At 35.7% G+C, this 25,151-nt stretch overlaps 3 protein-coding genes across 4 annotated transcripts; 1 reads left to right on the top strand and 2 right to left on the bottom strand.

Moving 5' to 3' along the window:
• The first annotated feature begins 105 nt into the window (after positions 1-105).
• LOC126830513 (alkylated DNA repair protein alkB homolog 8) lies at positions 106-12,459 on the top strand. 2 transcript variants are annotated; one of them, XM_050560905.2, is made up of 11 exons: positions 106-231; positions 1,481-1,715; positions 3,549-3,674; positions 5,123-5,314; positions 5,807-5,877; positions 6,854-7,070; positions 7,552-7,588; positions 8,158-8,227; positions 8,812-8,967; positions 9,599-9,748; positions 10,417-12,459. In XM_050560905.2, the coding sequence occupies exons 1-11, from the start codon at positions 106-108 to the stop codon at positions 10,999-11,001; spliced, it is 1,965 nt and encodes a 654-aa protein (XP_050416862.1). In that variant the 3' UTR covers positions 11,002-12,459. The 2 variants fall into 2 exon arrangements, with proteins under 2 accessions (XP_050416862.1, XP_050416863.1); XM_050560906.2 differs by having other exon boundaries at positions 180-245.
• Positions 12,460-13,021: 562 nt separating this feature from the next.
• Positions 13,022-16,810, bottom strand: LOC126830512 (zinc finger protein 354A). Its single transcript, XM_050560904.2, has one exon. The coding sequence runs from the start codon at positions 16,724-16,726 to the stop codon at positions 14,399-14,401; it is 2,328 nt and encodes a 775-aa protein (XP_050416861.1). The 5' UTR covers positions 16,727-16,810; the 3' UTR covers positions 13,022-14,398.
• A 2,546-nt stretch (positions 16,811-19,356) lies between these two features.
• Positions 19,357-24,943, bottom strand: LOC126830511 (GDNF-inducible zinc finger protein 1). Its single transcript, XM_050560903.2, has one exon. It carries the CDS (start codon positions 24,616-24,618, stop codon positions 21,883-21,885), a length of 2,736 nt encoding a protein of 911 aa, XP_050416860.1. The 5' UTR covers positions 24,619-24,943; the 3' UTR covers positions 19,357-21,882.
• Between the last annotated feature and the right edge of the window lie 208 nt (positions 24,944-25,151).

Genomic DNA, 25,151 nt, shown 5'->3' with positions numbered 1-25,151 from the left:
AAAAACTAATCGTTTAAAACAATAAGGTTTCTAGAAGTGAAAGGAAATAACGTTGTAAAGCATTTGACAACCTTTAAATACTTTTATTTAGAGAGTATATTAAAAATGGCAGCCCCCATGACAAAAACAAAATTGTCCAAGTCAGAAAAGAAAATTAACAAAAAACTCAATCGTTCTATGCAACTGATATGCAAAAAAGATAAAATAGAAACTACAACCGTTGCTTCAAATGTGCGTTTGATATGGTGAACCAGTCGTTTCACATAAATTAACCGAATGTCAAATTTACACCAAAAAATAGGGTGGTTGGATGGCTGAATGAATGGTTAGCGTGTGCGCGTTGTATCATAAAGTCTGTCATTGAGTCAACTGGCGTGGTTTTGATTCCCCTGTTGTACGTGACAAGGAGTAGGGTGACCTGTCCAACCTCGTGGGTTTTCTCCAGGTCCTCCCACTGCTAAAAAAGACCCCTACACGCAAGCGAATTATTGAAATAAAATTAAACCATATGTTAGTCCCGAAATGACTTAGTTTGTGTCAAGTCGACGTTAAACCCAATTTCTCTCTCTCACCAAAAAATAATGGCAATTTGAATTTCTATTTGAATATTATGAGATGCAGTGCCATCGCCCATGGTCAATGATAATAATTTAATACTGTATCACAAGTTATGCCTTTTTTACACACTGTAAAAATATAACAATAAAATCAAGAGAATATAAATACACCAAATGGCTAAAAATACCATAGTATGGTAGGCTACTATACTTACTTCCAAATGCCATATTTGTTTTTATTGCTTCTATACAAATAGAAAATGTTAGGCACATTTGGTACCACATAATATTTAACTGTGGTGATTTGATCTTAATTATGTGTTAAGTGATTATGCCTATATTTACACTTTCGGAGTCGCTAACCTGGAAGACACGTGTTCGATCTCGGTGTTGGCTGAAAAAGTGGACGTATATTGTCGGCACCCCTGTCCGTCAGGTTGTCCGTCCACAATTTGTTTGTTGACACCTTACAAGTCACAATTTTTATCCGATTTTGCTGAAACTTGAAATATAGGTTTATATACCAAAGATCCTGGTTCCTTTTCATATTAGCATTACGTCATGGATTATGGCCCCTGAATTTACGACAAATCATGTCTTTAGCTTGTGGACACTTTAGAGGTCACAATTTTTATCCACTTGTTTCAATGTGAAATGCAATTAAGAAAATATGTCAACCAACTAAAACAAAACTCGTTAAAATTCAACGTAGCTCAGTGTAAAGACACTGACCTGGGCACAAAATGAAACAGATTGATTAAATATATATGTGCAGCAAAACAAAGCTTAACAATATTTATATAATGTATTTATAATAGATTTCATACTAAAAGTATTGTAATACCAATATACATCTTGAGTTAAGTTAGAAAGCCAGATTTCGGAAATAAATACCAAACTTTATTTTTTGTTTTTCATTTTAGGTTTTGTGTGTTTATAATGGTGGATTGGATGTAGGGGTCTGTCAAGAAGCAGTTTATGAATTATTTAAAGAATATGGAGAAATTACTGAGATTATCATGATTCCACAGAAAGCGTATTGTTTTGTCTGCTACCAGAATGAGAAAGATTCTGAAAGGGCATGTGATGCATTAACCGGTCACAATATGAAAGCAGATGGACAAGATTGTAAATTAAATATATTTTATGTTAGCCAAGGTTAGTTTCTCACAATTTCAAAAAGATTGTCTCAGTGAGGGCGGGGACGGGGGTATTCTTTAGTTTACTGATACTTCTGTTGATTAAAGATACATTCCCGCGTACAAACTGGGTGATTTAATGGTATACAGGGCTTGCCACGAGACGCGAGCAGTTGCTCGCGCTCACGCTGTGCTCGCGTAAATCTACATTTACGCGAGCGGTTCGTTGCTCGCGCAAAATTTTAAGAAAACCCTGTAAAAATAATCAAAATATTGACAAGTTTATTGCCGAAACTAAACCAACAATGTCAAAAACTTCATAAATTCGTCTGTCAAACTGAGATTCACCCAGCTGCACGCGGCATTTCCTCCTTAAATTTGATTGGCTAAAAAGTTACTCAGCACTCTTGTTACTAAAAATACACTTTAGACCTGAACGTTATGACTGGTTTTCCTACGAACACCAGTAACGAACGCGTGATAATCGAGTCTAAAGTAAAGAATTAGGCATTAGGCATTCACGCTAAATGAACACGTTTCAAACTAATATTTATCGGTATTTCCTATTTTATCAGAACTTCGGTTTTTATTCCATTGTGCAGTCGTATAATTTTCAATCTAAGCGTAATAATGGCCAAAGGCAACCTGATTGCCCTATCCACATTTATTTCGTGGGGTGAAGAAATCCATACGGAAATTGGTTTTAATAAAGAAGAGTACGTATGACTGTCAAAAACAGAAAGCGATGGTCACACATGTTTACTGCAAACTTTGTGCCAGGAATAGCAATTTTCTTATGATTTTAAATTGAAACAATGTTACAAAATGTGTGCTCACGCAAACAACATTTTGCGTGAGCAATTTTTATTGCTCGCCTTGCTCGCCCAAACCTAAATTTGCGTGAGCAGTCATCTGCTCGCCATCAATTTATTCGTGGCCAGCCCTGGTATATATGGACTAAAAACATATTCAAACTTATTAATTTGTCATAATTTTGCTTCAAATCCTTCTCAAACATTGTAATTGCGAAGGAATGCCCTGCTATAAAAATTTGATTAAACCAGGTCATGTTTACGTCACGTGACTTACCTCCCTTGGAAGTCAGAGGAGAATTCATTGCATACATAAGACGATGTTGTCTTTAATCGCTTACTATTTATTACAAATATCGAATCCTAATTAAATTCTCTGATTATCCACTACCGTCATTTTTCCGTCATTTTTATCTCAGAAAGTGTTGTATGTCTAACTCTTCATAAAGTTTATCAACTTGTACATCAGGCGCTCAATGTTCGCGTGTGACCTTTGACATCACGCGTCGAGGCTGTCAATTAAGGCGAACCCTTACATTTTTGTCCTGTATACGCTCCATGAGTGTTTTTTCGGGGAATCCAGTATTTTTCTAGTAAGATTGGATATCTCTACTTTCCATATATACCAAAATTACCATACTTTTATTGGAAATAACCACCCGATAAATACTTTTCTGGGAACCCATCTTTAAAAGACCCATTTACAGTTCATTTGACACAAAACAAATGTTTGGACTGAAATGAAAATTAAATAAAGTGGGATTTATCATCAATAAATATCCGTTGATTATGATGTAATATTCATTTGATTGAATTAAACAATATTTTATATAAAAACTTTATAGAATTAATATGATAAATATAGGATATGATAACAAGCTTGATCAGCTTATTACTGTGTTGTCAAATGAATTAGTAATTGATATATTTTTGATAGACAATATATTAAAACAACAATTTTGGCTTTTAATAAGACTCTAGCTTTTCTATGCTATCAAATTAGAACTGATATCAAGTTGGATTGTTGATTTTTACTTCAGTTCCCCCAAGTATAGGACCAACATCAACCATACCTCCAGGTTTAATTCTGTTAAAAGATTTTATAAGTGAAGAAAAAGAAGACCAATTGTTAAAATATATTGAATGGCAAGAAGGAACAGATCAAGGTAAACTATAATATTACAATATCAACTCTCTTCCAGATATTAATAAAAATATAAACAAAAATTATGGGCACTTTCATTTATCACTATTGAAACATACACGGTTTTAACAGCAGTCGTGTTGAATGATATATTGACCAACAACATCAAAATACTAGCAATAATACATGTAATAACTAGAATCTCATTAGCTGTAATGGCTATAATTAAAAATTTGAAAATAGACTGTATCATTGCACAAAATATGTAAGAAATGTTATAAGTAGTCTCGATCACCCAGAACCTCCTAGTCTTCAAGGTACGGAGGATCTGGGACCGTTGTCAATATTTGATGAAAAGTTCCTTTGCCCATGTGTAATTGGGAGTTTGTTTTTATGTGGTTTATTATCCAGTATCTTTGGCCAAGTCAAGTAACAGTTGCGCCCCTTCACACAATAAATCCCATAATTCTTGCATTAATATAAACAAACTTGAATCGTGACGACGAATTAGGATTAATTAAAAAAACAAATATATGGCCCATGAAGAGAGAAATTTTACAATAAAAAAAATTAAGAGTGTCGGATATTGAACTGGCAATGCAGTCAAATGGATTATCTGAAATGACATTCTTGAATTAATTTCATGGGCGTCAACATCTTGTTTTAGGACTAGTTACTTCCCTTAGACTTTGTTTATGATAAAGTAAAAAAATCCTGCAAATGACCTATTATTCTAGACAACACATCCAGACTCATAGAAAAGCTTTCTGGATGATAGAAGCTATGTCACCACTAATTTATAATGAATTATTAACACTTGCATTAAAAGACATGTATCAATAGCGCCAGTAGTGACAAACACCTGAAATATACACCTGCCAAAATGACAGACACCAGAACAGTTGCACTTGACAAAGTTGACAACCTAAAATTGTGCTTGTAACCAACAGAATCTAGAAAAAGATTCTAAACTCTGTTAACTTTGTGTATAGAAGATTGTCTGCAGATAGAGAGAAATGGAGTTAATATCCACTTGACACAAACTAGATCATTTTGAGACTAACATCTGGTTCAATTTTATTTCCATAATATGCTTGCGTGTTGGTGTCTTTAGCAGTGGGAGGAACCAGAGAAAAACCCACAAGGTTGGATATGCAACCTTTCTCCTTGTCAGGTACAAGTAGGGAATCGCAACCACATGTGGGGAAACGAAACTACACCAATTGACTCAATAACACCATTATGACATAAACCACATGCGTTAATAAACCATTTTCACCACCCTTCCCACCCACCTAGATATACAGTTACACATGAATGGATGTGATGTGTACTATCATTCTTATTTATTTAAAATTTGTAAATTTAAAACCCTCTTCATCTTGTGTCAAGAACACTTTTAACAATGGTATTAAATAAATATGAAAATATATTTTATTAATTATTTCTTTAATCACTCTTTCATTTCAGATTTCAAACTTAGAAAAGTAAAACATTATGGATATGAATTTGATTATGCTGTGAATATTGTGGATCCAAATAAACCATTGGCACAAGGAATACCTGACATATGTCATGATTTTCTACATAAAGCTAAAGACATGTCAGTTATAAAATACATACCTGATCAGTTAACGATCAGTCAGTACCCACCTGGTCAAGGTAGGAGACAGACTATTTTCATGTAAATTTTGTATTTATCCTGCATTTTCTATAAGATTCATAAGGGAGAGGAAGAGGCAGTATGCAAGACGTGAATCTGCCTATTGTAGGTGTTTTTTTAGGCCTCAAATGTTATATAAATTATTAATTAGGCTTTCATTAACTTATCCAAACCATAATCAACTCTTGGTCTTCGATTTTCATTGGATTTGAATTTGATCTGCTGTTCAACATCTGTTGATGATTAAATGCAAAAATGGATAATCAAGACTTTGTTAATTATCGTGACAACGGTAACTATGACAATCGAGGCTACAGTGATTTTAAAATAAAGCTTTCTCAGCTTAGAGTGAAACAATTTCAATGAAATTTTCAGCATATACCTTTTACATAATCTAATTTTTAACTATTATAGTGAGAACTGCCAGCTCGTTATCTAATCTTCCATAATGTATCTTTAATATGTTTTTAACAATTGTCCATTTATTATAGGTATGTTGTCTCATGTTGACACTGTGGGTGATTTTGAAGATGGAATAATGTTATTAAGTCTTGGATCACAGGTAAGAAAGCTAAAAATCTCGTTGTTGTTGTTCTTAGTGTTTAACATCAGCTTCTACCGAGGATGATATCGCAGACAAGTTGCCTTATTTTCATTTTTTATTATCTTAGCGCATGCGCCGGGGTCTTTTCTGTGGGAGGAAACTGGAGTACCCGGAAAAAACCCACGAGGTTGAGAAGGCGCCCTCTTATCTCCAAGCCACCTACGTTCACACCAGGGATTGAAACCGCAAGCCAGAGGTGACGGGCCAGCTAAATGTCGTAGCTCGACACTCTAGACCACTAGGCCATCCCAACCCCGCTAAGAATGTCTTTGCCATTCATTTTCTATTTATAAAGGGGTGGTCTAACACATGTGTTTTAGATCATAAAATCTGTCATGGAGACAAGTGGCGTGATTTCGATCCCAAGCTTGTTCATGGCAAGGATTAGGATCACATCCCCAACCTAATCGGTTTTATTCGGGCTCCCTGGTTACCTCCCACTACTAAAGACCCCTATGATGGGCAAGAAAATTATTGAAAATGTTTATTACCAGAGTGCCTCTATTTTATAGAGGCCTGTGTAATTTTGACATTTTTATTTTATTTTATGTTTTAATTAAATTTTGTCGAGTAAAGGGGGTTGGATGGCCGAATGGTTAGCACGTGCGTGCTGTATCATAAGACCTGTCATTGAGTCAACTGGCGTGGTTTTGAATCCCCGGTTGTACGGGACAAGGAGTAGGGTCGCCTGTCCAGCCTCGTGGATTTTCTCTGGGTCCTCCGGTTTCCTCCCACTGCTAAAGACCCCTACGCTCAAGCGAATTATTGAAATAAAAATTTTTAAAAAAACATATGTTAGTCCCGAAATGACCTAGTTTGTGTGTGTGTCTCTCTCTCTCTCTTGTCCAGTAAATATTTAATTAGTTAAAGTAAATCTTAACATTTCTTTATTATGGAATTTCTTCAAGTAATCTGGAATTTCATTTTATTTTAGGTTTTAATGGAATTTCACCATCCTAAAGGTGAACATCTCTCCCTTGTGTTACCCCCAAGAAGTTTATTAGTCATGACAGGCGAATCTACATATAGGTGGTCACATGGTATTACGCCACAGAAAACTGATATTATTAATTCAGCAGATGGTCAATTTAAAGTAGCAAAACGGGGAATACAAACTTCTTTTACTTTTAGAAAATTGGCTATCAATAAAGGTATGTAATAGAGTAGAGTGTGTCATGTGTATGCTTTATAGAGACAGAGAGAAATGGGGTTTAACATCCACTTGACCTAAACTAGGTCCTTTCGGGACTAACACATGCTTCAATTTTATTTCAATAATTCGCTTGCGCGAAGGCGTCTTAACAGTTGGAGGAAACTGGAGGACCTAGAGAAAACCCACGAGTTTGGACAGGTGACCCTACTCCTTGTCACATACAACCGGGAATCGAAACCATGCCAGTTGACCCTTATGATACAATGTGCACATGCTAACCATTCGGCCATCCACACACCCCTGTATGCTTTAGTATGGGGGTACTAGATATAACTTTTCGGAATTGAATTTATTCAAACCCTTGAAAAACGAAATAGGATCTTTGTTTTAATCAGATTGAAACTAAATACAATGTATACATATGAATAATTATCATTGGCTGTAGAAAACAAAATATTGTTTGTTATAAATTTTTTCAGGGTCACTTGAAAACAATGCATCATCAGATCATGATGGGTTTGTACTTTTAGTTTTCATTATTCGGAGGCATATACAGAATTATTTTCTTTAATGAAATTATTGCCCCCTATTAAAGTGGCATTGGGAGATTAGATAAAGAGCAGACAGTTCTCGCTATAATAGTTTAAAAATAGATAATGTAAATTGAATATGCTGAAAATTTCAGTCAAATTGCTCCACTTCAAACCAAGATATTAGCGGTTCAATTTTAGTTCCAGCCTCGATCATCTGTACGATAAAAATCAAAGTTTCTATTATCCATTTTGACATTAAATCATCCATCACAAAATGTATTCAAATGTAAATATTGCAGGCTAGCGATGCCATGTTAATAAGTTAATACATGTCTAATTAATAATTTAGATAACATTTCAGGCCTAAAGAAAGACAAACCTGCAATAGGCAGATTTAGCTCTTGCATAATGTATATTTAATTACTGGTATATCATGAATGTGAGAAATAAGATTAATAATATTTAACATATTTTCAACACTATGCACTTCAAGGCACACTTTTGATTGATGAAAAAGAAATGACTTCATCATTACTAGTATATATTTTATAGAAAAGAAAGAATTTGTTTACCTAATACAGAAGAAGAAGCAATAAGTTTAGAACAACAACATGTACATCAAGTAAGTAGCTTTACAGATTACAATGTTTCAGATACTCTTGAAGGAGCTGTCCCAGATGTCATCTCTTTCTGTTTTTAAGAACAGACTGAAAACTTTCCTTTTTGAAGGTCCTTTGATATTGACATAGATAACAAATCTAGTTAACTCAAAGCGCATATTATTATTATATACATGCTTAGGTTATAAGGATGAATGATTGTCACAATTATCATGTCACTTGTACGGTTGAATGCTAAAATTCGACCCATATCCTTTTAAATCTTGGAGTGCACCTTTAAACTGCAAAAGAGACAATTTTTCCTCATGGACAAATGGTTAGCGTTTGTGCATTGTATCATAAGGTCTGTCATTGAGTCAACCGGCATGGTTTTGATTCCCCGGTTGTATGTGACAACCTCATGGGTTTTTTGTCCATGTCCTCCGGTTTCCTCCCCCAAGTGCAAGCAAATTTTTGAAATAAAATTGAACCATATGTTAGTCCCGAAATAAACTATTTTGTGTCGAGTGGATGTTAAACCTGATCTCTCTCCTCGTGGTAACATCTGGAAGAGATAAACACTAATTTTAAAACACTGGAATTTTAGGTTTATGAAGAAATAGCAGATCATTTCAGTAGCACACGTCACTCTCCGTGGCCTCAAATAGTAGATTTTCTAAAAGAACAGCCTCTAGGATCAATCATGGCTGATATTGGGTGTGGAAATGGGAAATATCTTGGTATAAATAAAACCATATATTCTGTAAGTATATTAATCAGAACAGTAGAAATTTCTTCTGAGCCATGATCTCATGATTATTTGAGCTATTTAACCAAATTTGGTCAATATTATTGTATGATAAAAGATATTCCCTGATGTGAAAATCTAACAACTTCTCTAGGAGCCACGGTGGCTAAGTGGGTAAGACTGGAGGTCGCGTGTTTGATCCCTGCATTGGCCGAGAAAGTTCATCTAGATTTTCCGGTATGGTTTCTCCTTGTCAGTGGTGTAGGGCGAAGGACCTGACAAGGACAGCTGAGGTCCCTTGTATACATTGGCGTGCAGGTAAAAGATCCCTTGTCATTTGGAATTCGATATAAGAGTAGGCCATAGTGCCGCTGTCTGGGCAAAATTTCCCTCATAGCACACTGTATGGCGTATGCCCGTCTTCATTAACCCAGTCAGAGCAGAACAGTTGGAAGTTAAAACCCATTTCATTTCATTTACTACTTCTCTATCAATTCTCTGTTTACTTTGAAGTCTCATATTTTGAACTTTGTTTTGCTTTTTTTTCCTATTTTATAGATAGGATCAGATAGAAGTTTGTTTTGTTTTTTTCTATTTTATAGATAGGATCAGATAGAAGTTTGTTTTGTTTTTTTCTATTTTATAGATAGGATCAGATAGAAGTTTTGGTCTTGTAAAAATCTGTCAAGAGAGATGTTTTGAAGCTCTGGTATCCGATGTGATGTCTATACCTTTACGATGTAATATATGTGATGTTTGTATATGTATAGCAGTTATACATCATTTATCAACTAAGGTACTTCACACCTTTTATACTGGCGGGTTTCAATTCCCTGGTTGTACGTGACAAGGAGTAGAGTCGCCTGTCCAACCTCGTGGGTTTTCTCCGGGTCCTCCGGATTCTTCCCACTCATAAAGACCCCTACGCGCAAGTGAATTATTGAAATAAAATGAACCATGTGTTAGTCCCGAAACGACCTAGTTTGTGTCGAGTGAACGTTAAACCGCATTTCTTTCTCTCTCAGTTTAGGCTAGCTTCGATCATCACTGCTAAAGTCCTTACAATAAAAACAGTCTCAATTATCTACTTTGACATTAAATCACCCATCACAAAATGTATTCAAATCCAGTAAATATTGCAGGCTTGCTATGGCATCGATAGTTGATTATGGTCTGGATAAGTTAATTAATGTCTAATTAATATTTTAGATAACATTTCAGAAAGACCCAATAGGCAGATTTAGCTCTTGCAAAATGTATGAACGACTAGACAGCTGTTTATGTCAGGCCCTCCATCATGCACCACTGACAATGGGAAACCAATGCAGGCTAGCGAGCCAACGCCCACTCACTTCGCCACCGTGGCTCCATATTCATTGAGAGAACCTAAACAATATAGTTCTAGATAACAGAGACTATTCTTTCCATTGGTTTTATTTTCACTCCTTTTGTTTATATTTATAGGAGCGACGTTTTGGAGCTGTGCGAGAGTTGTTGAGAATTTTACGACCTGGCGGCAAAGTTTTAATATATGTTTGGGCTTTAGAACAGGAGAGACACAAAGTGAAATCTAAATATTTGAAACAACAAAAAAAACTGAATTCTGTGAATAGTGATAAAGTATCTGAGAATAAAGAATCACCCCAAAATGTAATTTTAGAAAATGTGCCTGGAGCTGATGAATCATCATTAACAAAAACTGTGTCAACAGTAGAATCAAACCCTACATCAAAAACATTGCAAGAATGTAGTGAACTTAGTCTGGAAGATGGAAATCAAAACGATCGAACAGGCAAAAATAATATAAATATTCATGTCAATAGGACAGAATTCAAAGATCAAGATATGTTTGTTCCCTGGCAACTTAAAAACAATGACAAAAAACAAAAGGATGCTAATAATGAAGTACCACCTACATATCATAGGTTTTATCATGTTTTTAAACAAGGAGAGTTAGAAGAGTTATGTACCTTGGCTGGTAATTGTGATATTGTAAAAAGTTATTATGATCAGGGCAATTGGTGTGTCATACTACAGAAAATATCATGAGACTCATATTTCAGAATTAAATAAAAAATAAAAGTAGATTTTGAATCCGCATTGTTATATTATGAGGAAATGTTATAATCTCAATTAAAGATACATTATGGGAGATTCGATAACGAGTTGGCAGTTCTCACTATAATAGTTAAAAACTAGATAATGTAAAGGCAATTTGATGAAAATTTCATTCAAATTGATCTACTATGAACCGAGAACAAAACGATCAAATTTCCGCCTAGCCTTGATCATCATTACTAAAGTCAGTACGTTAAACAGCATAGTCTCGATTATCCATTGAATCATTAAATCGTGAAGAAAAGTTATGCAGTAAATCAGCTCACAATCCACCAAAGATCGCAGGCTGGCGATGCCATCTAGAGTTGATTATGGTCTGGATAGGTTAATTAGGTTTGAAGATGAGCATACTCTGTTTACGACTTCAGCTAAGCGGAATATAAACAATTTAATTGGTCAATGGTTTGGGACACCTTCTAATTGCAGTAGAATGTTCAAACTTGGCGTAGGGGGGATGGATGGTCGAATAGTTAGCACATGGGCACTGTATCATAAGGTCTGTCATTGATTCAACTGGTGTTGTTTCGATTCCACGGTTGTATGTGACAATGAGTAGGGGTACCTGTCCAACCTCATGGATTTTCTCTGGGTCCTCTGGTGGTTTCCTCCCACTGCTAAAGACCTCTACGCACAAGCAAATTTTTGACATAAAAATTGAACCATGGGTTAGTCCCGGAATGACCTAGTTTGTGTTGAGTGGACATTAAACCCCATTTCTCTCTCTCTCTCTCAAACTTGGTGTAGGTGTTTATTAGGTGAATGTCTTGGAGTTCAAAGACGAGAATACTCTGCTTAGGCTAAGCAGTAATATGTTGCCCAATTTCGATAGCGAGTATTTTCTGCTTAGTGTAAGCAGAGCAATAAGGAATTTGACTGGCCGATATTTGGTTGTTATGAGTAGAGGGTCTCCGTGAGTAAGAGACTAGTTCACTAACTATGAGGTCTAAGGGCCCGATGTTATCGTTTGACCGATAAAGCTCCTTTAAATTTTACAGCCAGGTTTCCACAGTTCAGGATGGATGGCCTGGGAAGGAACGACATCAAGTCATTTGGGTGGGACAAAAATCTGAGGTCCTGTCTATATGTGGGCATTCATGTAAAAGATGTAATTTAAATGGTCTGTTGTTATAATAGCTGAACTTGAATATTTTCAAGATACAAATGCCTAAGAAGAGCAATTTAAAGATACATCAGTTAAGATTTTAATAAAGAGTTGTTCATTCTTGATATAACAGTTCAAAAATAGATGATAAAAAATGAAAATATTAAAAATTTCAGTCAAATTACTTTATTCTGAATGAAGTTATCATTGTTGGAGGTTTGGACTAGAAATAGGTATCAACTGTCTCCGCACCATCTCCATGAATTGCCGATCGTTTGATTGACAGACGATAACTCGCCCGCATATTCTCGATTATCAAGTAACATTCTCAATGCCTAAGCTAGGCTTGATTATCAGTCTTTCCATTGGTAGTGAAGTCCGTGATTAATGGTAAATGTTAGTCTGGTCAGCCATTTATTGATTTAATAATTAAATGGACGACTGTTGAAATCCAAGCCATCCAAGGGTCTACAGAGTTGATTTTTGGCTTGTTATGTTAATAAAGGACTAATTAATAATCTCTATAACAACTGAAGGCTAAAGAAAGACTTGCAACAGACATATTTAGCTCTTAACTAATGTATCTTTAACTGTTTGAATACAATCCAATTACAGCACAGCTGTTGCTTAGCTAACCACTGCTACATGTATATAGACTTATTACTGTACCAATATAAGGGTTAGTTAATGGAAGTAACCAAGTTCATTTAGTTCACCCATAGTTTCTTTAGATAGTTCTACATACAAAATGTTTAGATTAGTTTATTTCTTTTTATTTAATACTCTAGTCCTAATATCTAATACCCCATATAGGACATGGATGTACATTATTATATCAGATGCTAAAGTTTGACAAATATAATTAATAAAACTTCTGAGTTTTACAATAGTATCAATTAACAATGAAGGCTAACAAGCAGTTGCCATGCAAGATACGCCCACATTTTGCAAGAGATGGACAGAGATCATGCTCAAAAAAAGAAGTGGTTTTTAATATAATCAGGGGCCACAATGCACGATTATCGAAAGGAACCAAGATCTTTGTGAGATAAATATAAATTTAAAGTTTCATCAAAAATGTGGCTTCTAGAAGGTCAACAACCTTGATATACCATATTTTTACACTATTTGCGTATGAGGGATGGCCATTTTGTGCAGCAGTTTTGATCCAATTTTCACGAAATTTGAACTCAACCTACATTACAGTGTAACGGTTATATATTCTAACTTTTTTTTTAATTCAGATAATAATTGTGACTTCTAGAGGGACTACAAGCTAAAAACGTGATTTTTCGTACAATCAGGAGCCATAATTCAGGAAGTTATGACTCGATATGCGCGAATATCGAAAGCAACCAAGATCTTAGTTGTGACCTGTAGATTGTCAACAAACAAATTGTGGACAGACAGGGGCGACGGCATAATACATCCACATGAAAATGTTGGCGTATAAAAATAAATACATACATAGAGTTTCTTCTGATCAATTCATAAATAGAGCATAACATTTTATTAACCATAAATTTATATATAAATTGTTGTCTTTATGTATAATTCATAATAAAAGGTTATATATTATTATAACCTATTTAAAAACAAAAATCATAATGTGTATTGTTGAATGAATAACTTCTATATAAATTAATATATCTTTCAATGTGTGTAAAATGCAATAATAAACAGATGTACAAGTCCTAAAATTATGCAACAATTGACTTGGGTGATCCACACAAACAGCATGTTCCTGAAGCAACGACTGTAAGTTTTATAATATCTGGACGTTGCTAAATTACTTTATGATTCATGAACTTATAGCTACGTTATGTGCAGACAGTAGCGTCCAATCAGTCAGAGGTTGTGACATAGTAACCTTCATGAAAACCTTGACATTGAACAAACCTTGAACTTTGCAACTCGATTATCACAGGTAAATATTTTAGCTGGAGAGTGCGAGAGTTGATATTTGCGATGATCGAGTAATCAGATAGTGCTGAAATCTGGGAGGTATTACTTGAAGCCTTGATAAGATGTACGTAGTTAAAGCGAGATCAAGCCTTATATTAAAGATGCACAAACAGAGGGGTTGAACAATCGGTTGCTGCTATACAGTATGTAAACAAAAAGGTTTCTTAATATATCTGATATTAACAATTGTTTGGCTAAACTATTAGTTGATATAGTTTGAATTTTTATGTATTAAATGCTAATATTCATCAGATTATATTTTTAAATATCTGGATTTGGTTGGTTTTGTTCATACTGTTTAGTTGGTTCAACATTAAAGTTTGCAGGATAATACTGTGGCTGATGCTGTGGTTGAAGGGTTTCTAGGGTATGAAGGGTACCAGTGTGACTTATAAAATGTTGATTATATGTTCCGGGGGTAATCTGCTGAGAAAACATGGCAACAGGATCAAAGGGAGGATTCATAAAGTTGTTGACAGTTCCAGGATTCTGTGGCGTTATTAATGGTAATGGAAGTATATAGTTAGTATCTGGTTGAAAAGCCTGTTTCTCACTAGAAATTCCTTCCTCAGTAACAGGCCTGTCATCCATATCGGTTCCATCCTTCTTTTCATCATATTCAGTCTCTGCTTGATTTTCATCATCATTAACAAATTTTTCTGTTTGCTCAAATTCTAGTAACATATCACCATCTCCTGTTTCTTTCTCCACATTTTTATTCAGTACATCAATAAAATATTGAGCTCTTTTTACATGAGAAACTGTGTCTTCTCGCCATTTCTTCGGTTCCTTTTTATGAATGAGTATCATGTGACGTCGAAGTACTGAGGCATCAGTAAAGTTCCTATTACACAAACCACAAACAAAAGGTTTTTCCCCCAAATGAATTCTCTCGTGTCTTTTTAAGGCCTGTTTCTGACTGAATCCTCTGCCACAAGAAGAGCAAACATAATCTTTTTTCTCCTTGTGAATACGAGCATGTATGGCTAAAGCCGACGTTTGTCTAAAACTTTTATCACACAAGTCACATTTAAATCTACGAATATTATCATGCATAAATTTGTGTTCTTTGAGGGACTTTTCGTAGGCAAAAGTTTTATCACAGAGTTCACATTTATAGGGTCGTATACCTAAATGAACGTTTGCATGCTGTAAGTAAGAATGTTTTTGGGAGAAACTTTTCCCACATGTTGGGCAAAGATATGTTCTTTTCATTCCAAGATGATCTGATTTAATATGATATGCCAAGACATATTTAGTACTAAAGGATTTGTCACACAAATCGCATTGGAACTCCGGTTTTTCATACCCGTCATCGTGAGTTTTACGGTGCTCTGCCAATGTTCTTATGCCCTTATAGAGTTTGCCACATATATCACAACAGTTTTGAGGTTTTTCGTGGGATTTTTTGTGCCTGGTCAAGTCTTTACCAAAACCAAATATTTTACCACATTTATCACATGCGAAGTCTTTAGTTCTATGAAGGCGTCGCTTGTGCTCTCTCAAACCTGATTTCTTTTTTGCAGAATATGGACATTCTGGACACGGATAGTCAACAGAATCATCATCACTTAGCCGTCGTCGGTGCTGAGTATTAGTTTTCCTCGATCTTTTACTCAGTTGGGACGGGACTCTAATCTTAGAATCTGTTTCACTCTCCTCCATTTTTACAACTTTTTTAGAAAACTTAACTAACGGTTCTTCTATTTTGGACTTAATTGGATCAAATTTTTCTTTTCTGTCTTTTAAGCTTCTTGTTTGAACTGTCTTTTTCAGTGCTACCTTCTTAAGTGATACTCTTTTTCTTTGAGGTCTTAGTGGCTTTTTAGTAGCTGAAGACTTACGATGGTGCGTTTTCTTAATTTTAATATCGGGCGGATCATAATCAGCGTCAGACAGGTTTCTTTCGTCAGCAATTTCATCATCATCATCATCATCATCATCTTCATTGTCATTCTCATCGGCAGTTTCTAATTGCATCTGTCCATCTTCATCTTTTGGAATAACTTGATCATCCTTGATTTTTGTCAGTGTGATTTTTGGAACTTTTTCAGCAACAGCAGGCTCACTGTTATCATTTGTTATGGCTGGGTGTTTATTAGAAAAGCTATAGGCATTCTTCAAGGCTTTTCCAATTCGTTTCAATGGTGTTTGCCTATATTGGTTCTCTAAAATATCCTCTTTTTCCAAACCATCATACATAACAATTGGCTTTGGTACTGCTCCATTACCCCCTTTATTTTGTGGGGAGACATCATCCTTTTGGACATAATTCTTTGATTCACTTATCATGTCATCTTCAGCTTCATTAATCTCTATATTTCGGAGATCTCCACTGTCAAATGTCGTGAGAAAGTTCTGGAGAAAAGATCGAGCACGATTAACAGAAATCCAGGGTCCCTTAACGGTAAAAGTTTTATCTTTCGTATCATTGCAGTGAGAAATCAACTCTGCACCAGCCTTTTCACTCACACTTTTCAGATACTGTTGAACACATTCTTGATTAGGAAATTCAAAACGACTGATATAATCTTTTGAAATTTCTGCATAGGCAGATATAAACACCTCTATCTCATCGTCGTCAGTCATGTTGAAAGGACAGTATTGTTTACACAAAATCCATAACAAGTTTTAACATTAAAAAATATTCTTACTTTGGCAGGTACCCTTTACCAAAATAATCTTCTTTTCTAGAAAGTCATTAAAGGGAGATAAACCGTATCTGCAAACAATTTTTTTTAATGTTACACTTCAATGGTTTTTATTTTGTATGTTCATCTAATAAAATATTACTCACAAACATACATAAAGATAGTTTGCCAGGCAACGAAACATATGCCCACATCATGTAATTATCAGAAATCACAAAAATTTGTTTGTCTTCTAGTTTTGCACCATGCTAACATTTAGTATACAAAACATTTAATAGCATGAATTTGGTTATCAAAAATCTTTGAAAATCAATATACTTGTTTGTCGTAAGATCTTAAACTCTGTGTTTAAATTTAAAGTCAATTGAATGATAACTTTGGCCTGTAGAGTATCCACAAGATTTTTTGAAGTAATCAAGGGTCTTAAAAACTCAGGCAGTAATTATCGGAAATCCTTGAAAATCAAGAGACTTCTTCATCTCATGACCTTAAACACTGTGTATAAATTTAAAGACAATCGGATATTAACTTTAGCAATTGTGGACGCCGGACGGACATGGGCAACAACAATATACAACCACATTCCAATTAGGGGTCAGGTCCATTTCTGTATGCTAGCTCACAGTTACAGTGACTCACAGTTAGATGGGACAAAAAAATGAGGTCCAGTGTACATGATGGCATGCACATAAAGGAACCTATGACAATTGCCTTATAGCACACTGTATGATTCCGTCTTCATTAGACTGGTTGATGCAGAAGACTAGGACGTTAAATTTTACTCTATATGACAACACACACACACACACCCACACCACCACCACCCTTCCACGTATTCTTGAGTTTCATTGTGCAGTTTACAAATAAATGTGATTACATTAAAGGCTCCAATAATAATATTCAAAACAATTATTTGAAAGGTCATGGTGTAGACTTGTAGAGGTCAGGAAAAGGTCATTATATAAGATATACTATTCAAAAAAAGTAGGGGATATTTGATTTATTAAGTGTTATTAAAGTCACCTAATGAAACTGACGAAGAAACAAATGACAAAATGAAATGAAGTTCACATTCATCGATTTATTCCAAATGATCGTTAGACTAAGTAAGGCACAGACTGACCATTATAAGGGTAAAATGATACCCGGGGTCAAACAGCAAAGTTACCACAGCATCACAACCAAGTCAGTAACGCGTAAATCCTCCTCTGTTTGCCAAACAAGCATTGATCTGACGTGGCATACTCCTAATGAGACGTCTATAATAAGGTCATTTTGGTCCAGATTGTCCCATTCCTGTTGCAACGCAGCAGCAAGTTCTTGGACATTGGCAGGACGTTGTTGACGTTGACGTAACCTCTGTCCAAGCATGTCCCAGACATGCTCGATAGGGGAGAGGTCGGGACTCAGTGCTGGCCAAGGTAATGTGGTGATGTTCTGTTGTTGGAGGTAACCTGTAACGATCCTGGCCCTGTAACATCTTGCGTTGTCATCCTGGAAGATGGAACGGCGGCCATGACGTCGTGCGAACGGCACAACATGGACTGCCAAGATGTTGTCCCGGTAGTACTGGCCTGTAACACGCCCTGCAACAACATGTGAAGCCGTTCTTCCAGCAACAGTGATGCCTCCCCACACCATAACAGAACCACCCCCAAATCGATCATGTCTGATGACGTTAACGTCTGTCCAAAAAATCAACAGTGAACCTTGACTCATCTGAAAACATCACATTGCTCCAGCGTCGATTATCCCAGTGTTGACGATCCCTACACCAACGACGTCTTGCCTGAATGTGATGATCTCTCAAACAAGGGATCACGCGAGGACGTCGGGCGCGAAGGTGACCCCTATGCAGTCGATTCCGAATCGCCTGGCCACTCACTCTCACACCAGTGTCTGTTTGAAGACGAGCGCTGATCTGATTTGCTGTGATGACACGATTTCTCAAGGCCAAGGTACGGATAAATCGATCCTGGGCTTGAGTTGTCGCCTTGGTCGACCTGAGCGTGGTCCGTCCTGTACAGATTGTGTATCACGGTATCTGGACCATAGCCTGCTTATGACAGACTGAGAAACATTCATCGTCCGTGCCACAACCGCCTGTGTTGTGCCGATCTGTAGCATGCCAAGGGCACGTAACCTTTCATTTTGGGTAAGCCGACGCATATCAAAATTTGTTTTCTGGTCACTAAAACAATTAAACTGATGTTTCCACCCTGGAATTCAATGCCACAATGACTGTAACATTCAAAGTCAGAGTCGTGCAAATCTTGGGTTGGACCCCCATGATGATCCCAAGCATCACCTGCATTCCATGCGGTAGCTATTGGTGCGTTTGGGCGTCACATGTAACTGGAAATGTTTCTTCTGTTAGGTTCTATAGTGACTTTTTTCGTAGTCATTTGCATATTTTAGTATTATGCCCCCAAAATCAAATATCCCCTACTTTTTTTGAATAGTATATAATGATCCAAAGTAGAACAGGTTATTGTTCTCCACTGGTGTGGATTGTTCATAATAATGATAGGGTATATTTATATGTTAATCAATACAACATTTGGGGTTTGGATATAAATTTTAATACTTTATGTAGACATACACATATATTAGCATAAACTGATATATTAATACATTATGACATTTCATAACTGTGCATATTGGAATATTTACAAACTATTTGAAACTAAATAAAATCTCCAAAAAAAATACATAAAAATATGGCTAAAAGCTTTTCCAAAATCAGACACAGTATAGATTAACTAATTGTTTTAATTAAGTTTTGGATAACATTATGGTCAACCAAACCTGATAGCCTAGGTTGTTATCATTGATTTAATTAAGTTTTTCTTTCAAATAAGTATTGAGACCACCAATTCAGCAGTTTGCTATTACATCAGGAGGAATAATTAATAAGAGTCAAAAATATATCTTGAAGCATTAACTGTTGTAAAAATATCAACTAAATTCAAGATCTTAGAAGTAAATAGATGATTCACATCTAGAATCTCATATAAGTACATTAAAATCAACTTAAAGAGGAGAGAGAGAAATTGGGTTTAACGTCCACTTAACACAAACGAGGTCATTTCGAGACTAACATACGGTTCAATTTTATTTTAATAATTCGCTTGTGCGTAGGGGTCTTTACCAGTGGGAGGTAACCGGTGGACCCAGAGAAAACTAACGGTGTTGGACAGGCGGCCCTACTCCTTGTCACATACAACTGGGGAACCGAAACCATGCCAGTTGACTCAATAACAGACCTTATGATACAGCACGCACATGCTAACCATTCGGCCATCCAACCCCGCTGTCAACTTAAAGGGTCATACATAATGCAAGAGCTAAACTTGCCTATTGCTGAGCATTTCTCTGGCTTCAAATAATACCGGTATATAAACTACTATTTATACATTTATTCACATGACAAGCCCTTAATCAACTCTCAGCAGTCAGATGGCTTAAATATTGAGTGGATTAGACAATAACCGCCATGTATGCGTCAAACGATAATACGGCTGGATACTGACCATTGAAGGTCGACAATCAAGACTTTGTTTATTATAATGGCAATATGGTAGTTGACAATCTAGTTTTTGAAATGTATGCATAGTTACTACCTGCCAATTATGGCTATTTCTTGTCAAAACATTAAAATTATCTTTGCTCAGAATAAAGTTATTTGAATGAAATCTACCATATATTCATTTTTTTTAATTATCTATTTTTGCATAATGTATCTTTAAGGAGGGATAAGCACACCCAATAATTAGATCTCAAATGTATGTCATTCCAATTATAGAACTGTTGTGTTTATTTTAATGTGTTCAATTACTAAATGCCATTCAAACAGTATAAATTATATACATCTTTGGCTTCATTTTAGGTATATAAATTTTTACATGGTATTACTACGCCTAGATCTCAAATTCCCATAGAAAATAAAAAGCCCACAATAACTGATAAAACACAATTGGGTTTCATATGCCTACATCTGGCCCTGTATTGTGCTCAGTCAACAAAAGTTATTGCAACATCAATGGTGTTCAAATAATTTTAGCAAAACGAAAGCCCAGAGAAATACAAATATACTTTCTTTAGATATAGATCCAAGAAAATTTTGAGAGAGAGAGAGAGAGAGAGTTTAACTCCAGGCCACACAAACTAGGTCATTTCAGGACTGACATATGGTTCAATTTTATTTCAATAATTCACTTGTGCATAGGGGTCTTTAGCAGTGGGAGAAAACAAAAGGACCCATAGAAAACCTACGAGGTTGGACAGGGGACTCTACTCCTTGTCACATACAAGCTGGGAATCAAAATCATGCCACTTAACTCAACAACAGTTTATGATGCAACATGCAGACATTAAACCACTAGAACCTCCCCACCCCCCACAAATTTTGAGAATTCTGGTGATAAAAAACCCTCCACTTTTGAAACGGACAGGGTTGTATAATATAATAACCAGTATAATAACAATAACAAACATTTAGTCATACAGAAATTAATCATATTGGTGATCTTCACAGCTTCACACACCTGTATGACTCCACTAAATATTTAAAGAAAAGAGCCTTTAACCAGGTCAATTTCTACAAAGAAAGCAATCATAAAAATTCATTAATAGGTTCATGCTTTAAAATTTATCAATACAAAACAAACCATTCAATAACAAGTTAATCTTAAAAAAAACTATTTTTAACATTGTAAAACAGATAATAGCTCACATGGACAAAGGTCAAAATAAAATATTAATTTGAGGTGATCTGACATGTTATTTCAATTTCTGATGGATCAGACCCAATTGAATTTAAAAGTTTTGTTTCAAAAGATTCAGTGGAGGTCAAGACTGGATTCGTCTATATATTCAACTGATCATCCCACGAAACAAATCAACACCATAACAAACCCAAATCAAAAAGGTTTAGCTAACCAACCATAGACAATATCGTGTAAAAAAATAATAAGTTAGTAAATGTGACAAAATTTTTAAAGAGAGATCTAATAAGCATATAATAATAATAATACATAAACTAAACATTATATTCATATTTCAATCATACACACACAAGTTTTAAATTAAAGTTTATTGCTGCTGTGATTGTTGTTGCTGTTGTTGTGGACTTCCCTGAGGATGCATACCATAACCAGAAGATGGTGGGTATTCATTTAAATTCATACCAAACTGACTTGCTAGTTGACTGTAGTAGGCATAAATTGAGGGCCATTGTGCTTGCGAAGTGGAGGGATGGTTGGGATCAGATGGTACCTCATGATGACGTATATCTGGTGCATAGTTAACGCTATTACATCGCATTTGATTATCCACATCTTGGATGGGAAGATATTGAGGTGTGGCAGATCTGTGAAGATGTGGATAATCTCTTGGATCAAGTGAACCAATATCAATCTGAGGTTGATTCTCTGGCTGGTGATGAGTGGTTGTGGCTATATGGTGAGGATGATGGTGGTTTTGAATATTTTGATCTCGTCCATGAACTGGAATAGACCAAACGGTAGGACTTGAGGTGGTTACTGCTGCTTGTTGATCTTCAACCATGGCGTTTTGTCTGTCGTCTGCTATCATACCATGTGAAGAATGCATACTGTTAACACTGTTCGTATTTCTGTCAGAATAATCAATGACCTGAGGTAATGTGGTTGAAGGTAAGGGAGGTAACAATAAATTAGAATGACAGGTTTCCAGCTGTATGTGATGGTGATTATTTTCTGTGGGCATGTGACCTGATAAACTGTCTCCATTCCCTAATGTATCTAAATCATCTTTCACAGAATATGAATGTTCAACAGTTTGTGTATGGAAGGAAGGCAAAGCTTCAATGACTTCCTCTTCACTTTGCTCACAAACTTCTTGTTTTGCTTCATCAATCTTTTCTACTCTAAACTTTGTGGGACCAATTTTACAAATAATATCTTCACGCCAAGAATTTGAATCCTTGTTAATTTTGTGAACGAGAATAAGGTGACGTCTGATTATAGAGGAATCAGTGAAAGTTCGTCGACATATTTTACAAACAAAAGGTTTAAATCCTTTGTGAACACGTTCATGTCTTTGCAAGGCCTGTTTTTGTGTAAACCCTCTCCCACAGTCTTCACATACAAATTTCTTATCCACAGCATGAATCCTCATGTGCATTTTAAGACTTGAGCGTTGACAAAAATGTTTATTGCAAATTGAACATGTAAACTTTCTACTTTCTGTGTGCGTGTATTTGTGATCACGAAGCGCTGATTCGTAATTAAAGCCTTTCCCACAAATGTCACAAACGTGTGGTTTTAATCCTATATGAGCATTTGAATGCTCTTGAAGAGAATGTTTAGTCGTAAAGCTTTTACCACATCGAGAGCAGAGAAAACTTTTCTTCTCGCCCAAATGCTCAGATTTAATATGACACTTCAGAATATATCCATTACAAAACTTTTTAGAGCACTGAGAACAATCAAAGACAGGTTTTGTGTAGCCAGCATCATGAGTTTTTCTATGGTCCTCCATTGATTTTTTCACTTTGTACATTTTGCCACAAATATCACAGCAATGTTGAGGTTCTACGTGAGAAGTTCTATGACGCATCATGTATCTTTTATTTGGAAAAACCTTATGGCACACATCACACTTTGTAGGAAAAGCTCTGTGTGTTCTATGTTTATGATCGTTTAACATGTTTCCGTTTACAGCAACAAAATCACAATCTGAACAGGGATATTTTTTTTCTGCATCACTTTTTCTGGGTCGTCCTCTTCCACGTTTTCTTGTAAATGTGACTGGAACATCATCATCATCATCTTCATCTTCACCATTATCAATAATATCTTTTTCGGTAATATCTGCATCGTTAACATCGTCCCCATCATCTGCTCCATTATCATCCTCATTATCGTCTTCATTTTCTACAACTTCCAGTTCTTCTTTGCTTGAGGTTTTATTGTTGTTAATGTTTTTACTTAAATCTGTTTGTAATAAAGATCTCACAATAAACGGTCTACGAACAAAATTTGATTTATATTTTGTGTATTTGTAAATTTTTTGTTTTACTAAATTGGTAGCAGAACTTATTGATGATGTCAGACTCAGATTTTTCTTTGGTCTTCCTCTTTTTCTCCTCTGAACACCTTGAGTACTGGCATCATTTGAGCCAGTATTACTGGCATTGTCATTAGAAGAGATTTTTGGGCCAGTTTGCTCTAGTTTGTTAGGTTTAATGCTGCCTGTATTCTTTAAAGCTAGTCTAGATCTACCCTGTCTTTTTTTAGTTTCTTTTACAGTTTCTGAAACATTTTTATCACTCTTTTTATGTTTGCCATTGCAAAGCCGTGGTCGTCTAGTTGTAGACCTAGAATTCAATGGTTCTATTTCTTTTGAACAATCAATAATGGTATTTAGATTTTGAGGTATTAAGTCATTGTTTTTTTCTGGGACAGAATGATTGTTGGTTTTATTGCCTTTATTATTTTCATCCCCACTTTCATTTTGTTTAACTTTGTCCTTTTCATTACTTGGATTTGAGAGACATTCTCCTTTGAAGACATCAGAATGATTGGAAACTGTTATTTCATTTTTAGTTGACGTTATTCTAGCACCATATATTCCAAGCGTCGTAGCTAGAAGGCTGTAGGCCTTTTCCATGGACACCCAGAGGCCTTGAAGTTTATATTGTTGTTCTGAGAACAGAAGTACGACTCCCGCATCTTCACTGACCTTCTCTATCATTGAAGAAAAATCAAAGTCATTTGGAAACTTTTTTGGCAGATCGTCCGCAACTTGAGCAGTCACTTGGCCAAAAATTGTTGTCATATTTGACATCAAGAAACTAAAATAACGGTAAAAATCTGGCTTTGTGTTCCATTATCACCATAAATGAACTTGGGGTCATTCGTATCTTTTTTCAAAGAAGAGCATTATCATTATTATCTCCCTTGACAAATATAGGTCAAAGAATGTCGTTGCTACTGTTCGACAGAATAATATCCACAGTACAGTATCACTTGCCAGTCTATACATTGGGAAAAAGTTAAAAATAAAAGAAACCTAGAATGTATTGTAATATCTATTGGCGAGTGCCCCATCTTCATGTCACTGCCATACTCCTCGCAGTGTTTCGTTTTATTTGACCTAATCCAATCCCACTCAAGTCGTCAAGAGGGATTTCACGGGTCATTGCTTCAGGAATATGTATTTCGCTTGCTCCAATAACTCTCACGAATGTGCAGCCTGTGCCGACAAGGATAGGTCGCCAGGCCACACAGCTATATTCTTCCGTAAATTAAAAAAGCAAAATCTGTATACCATAGGCTAGGCCTATAATATCAATGGCATGTTGAATAGCTTTATTTGCA

Source organism: Patella vulgata, chromosome 8, assembly GCF_932274485.2.
Source record: "Patella vulgata chromosome 8, xgPatVulg1.2, whole genome shotgun sequence".
Classification (NCBI taxonomy): domain Eukaryota; kingdom Metazoa; phylum Mollusca; class Gastropoda; family Patellidae; genus Patella; species Patella vulgata.
Note: the sequence above shows the minus strand (reverse complement) of the source record. Positions and strands in the feature narration are given on the sequence as shown.

Bases quoted from the DNA above. Each gene is read 5' to 3' on its own strand.
- LOC126830513 (XM_050560905.2), top strand. From the start codon at position 106: ATGGCAGCCCCCATGACAAAAACAAAATTGTCCAAGTCAGAAAAGAAA. The intron at 232-1,480 runs GTGCGTTTGATA...TTTTCATTTTAG, and splicing joins CTACAACCGTTGCTTCAAAT to GTTTTGTGTGTTTATAATGG. The intron at 5,315-5,806 runs GTAGGAGACAGA...CATTTATTATAG, and splicing joins TCAGTACCCACCTGGTCAAG to GTATGTTGTCTCATGTTGAC.
- LOC126830512 (XM_050560904.2), bottom strand. From the start codon at position 16,726: ATGACTGACGACGATGAGATAGAGGTGTTTATATCTGCCTATGCAGAA.
- LOC126830511 (XM_050560903.2), bottom strand. From the start codon at position 24,618: ATGTCAAATATGACAACAATTTTTGGCCAAGTGACTGCTCAAGTTGCG.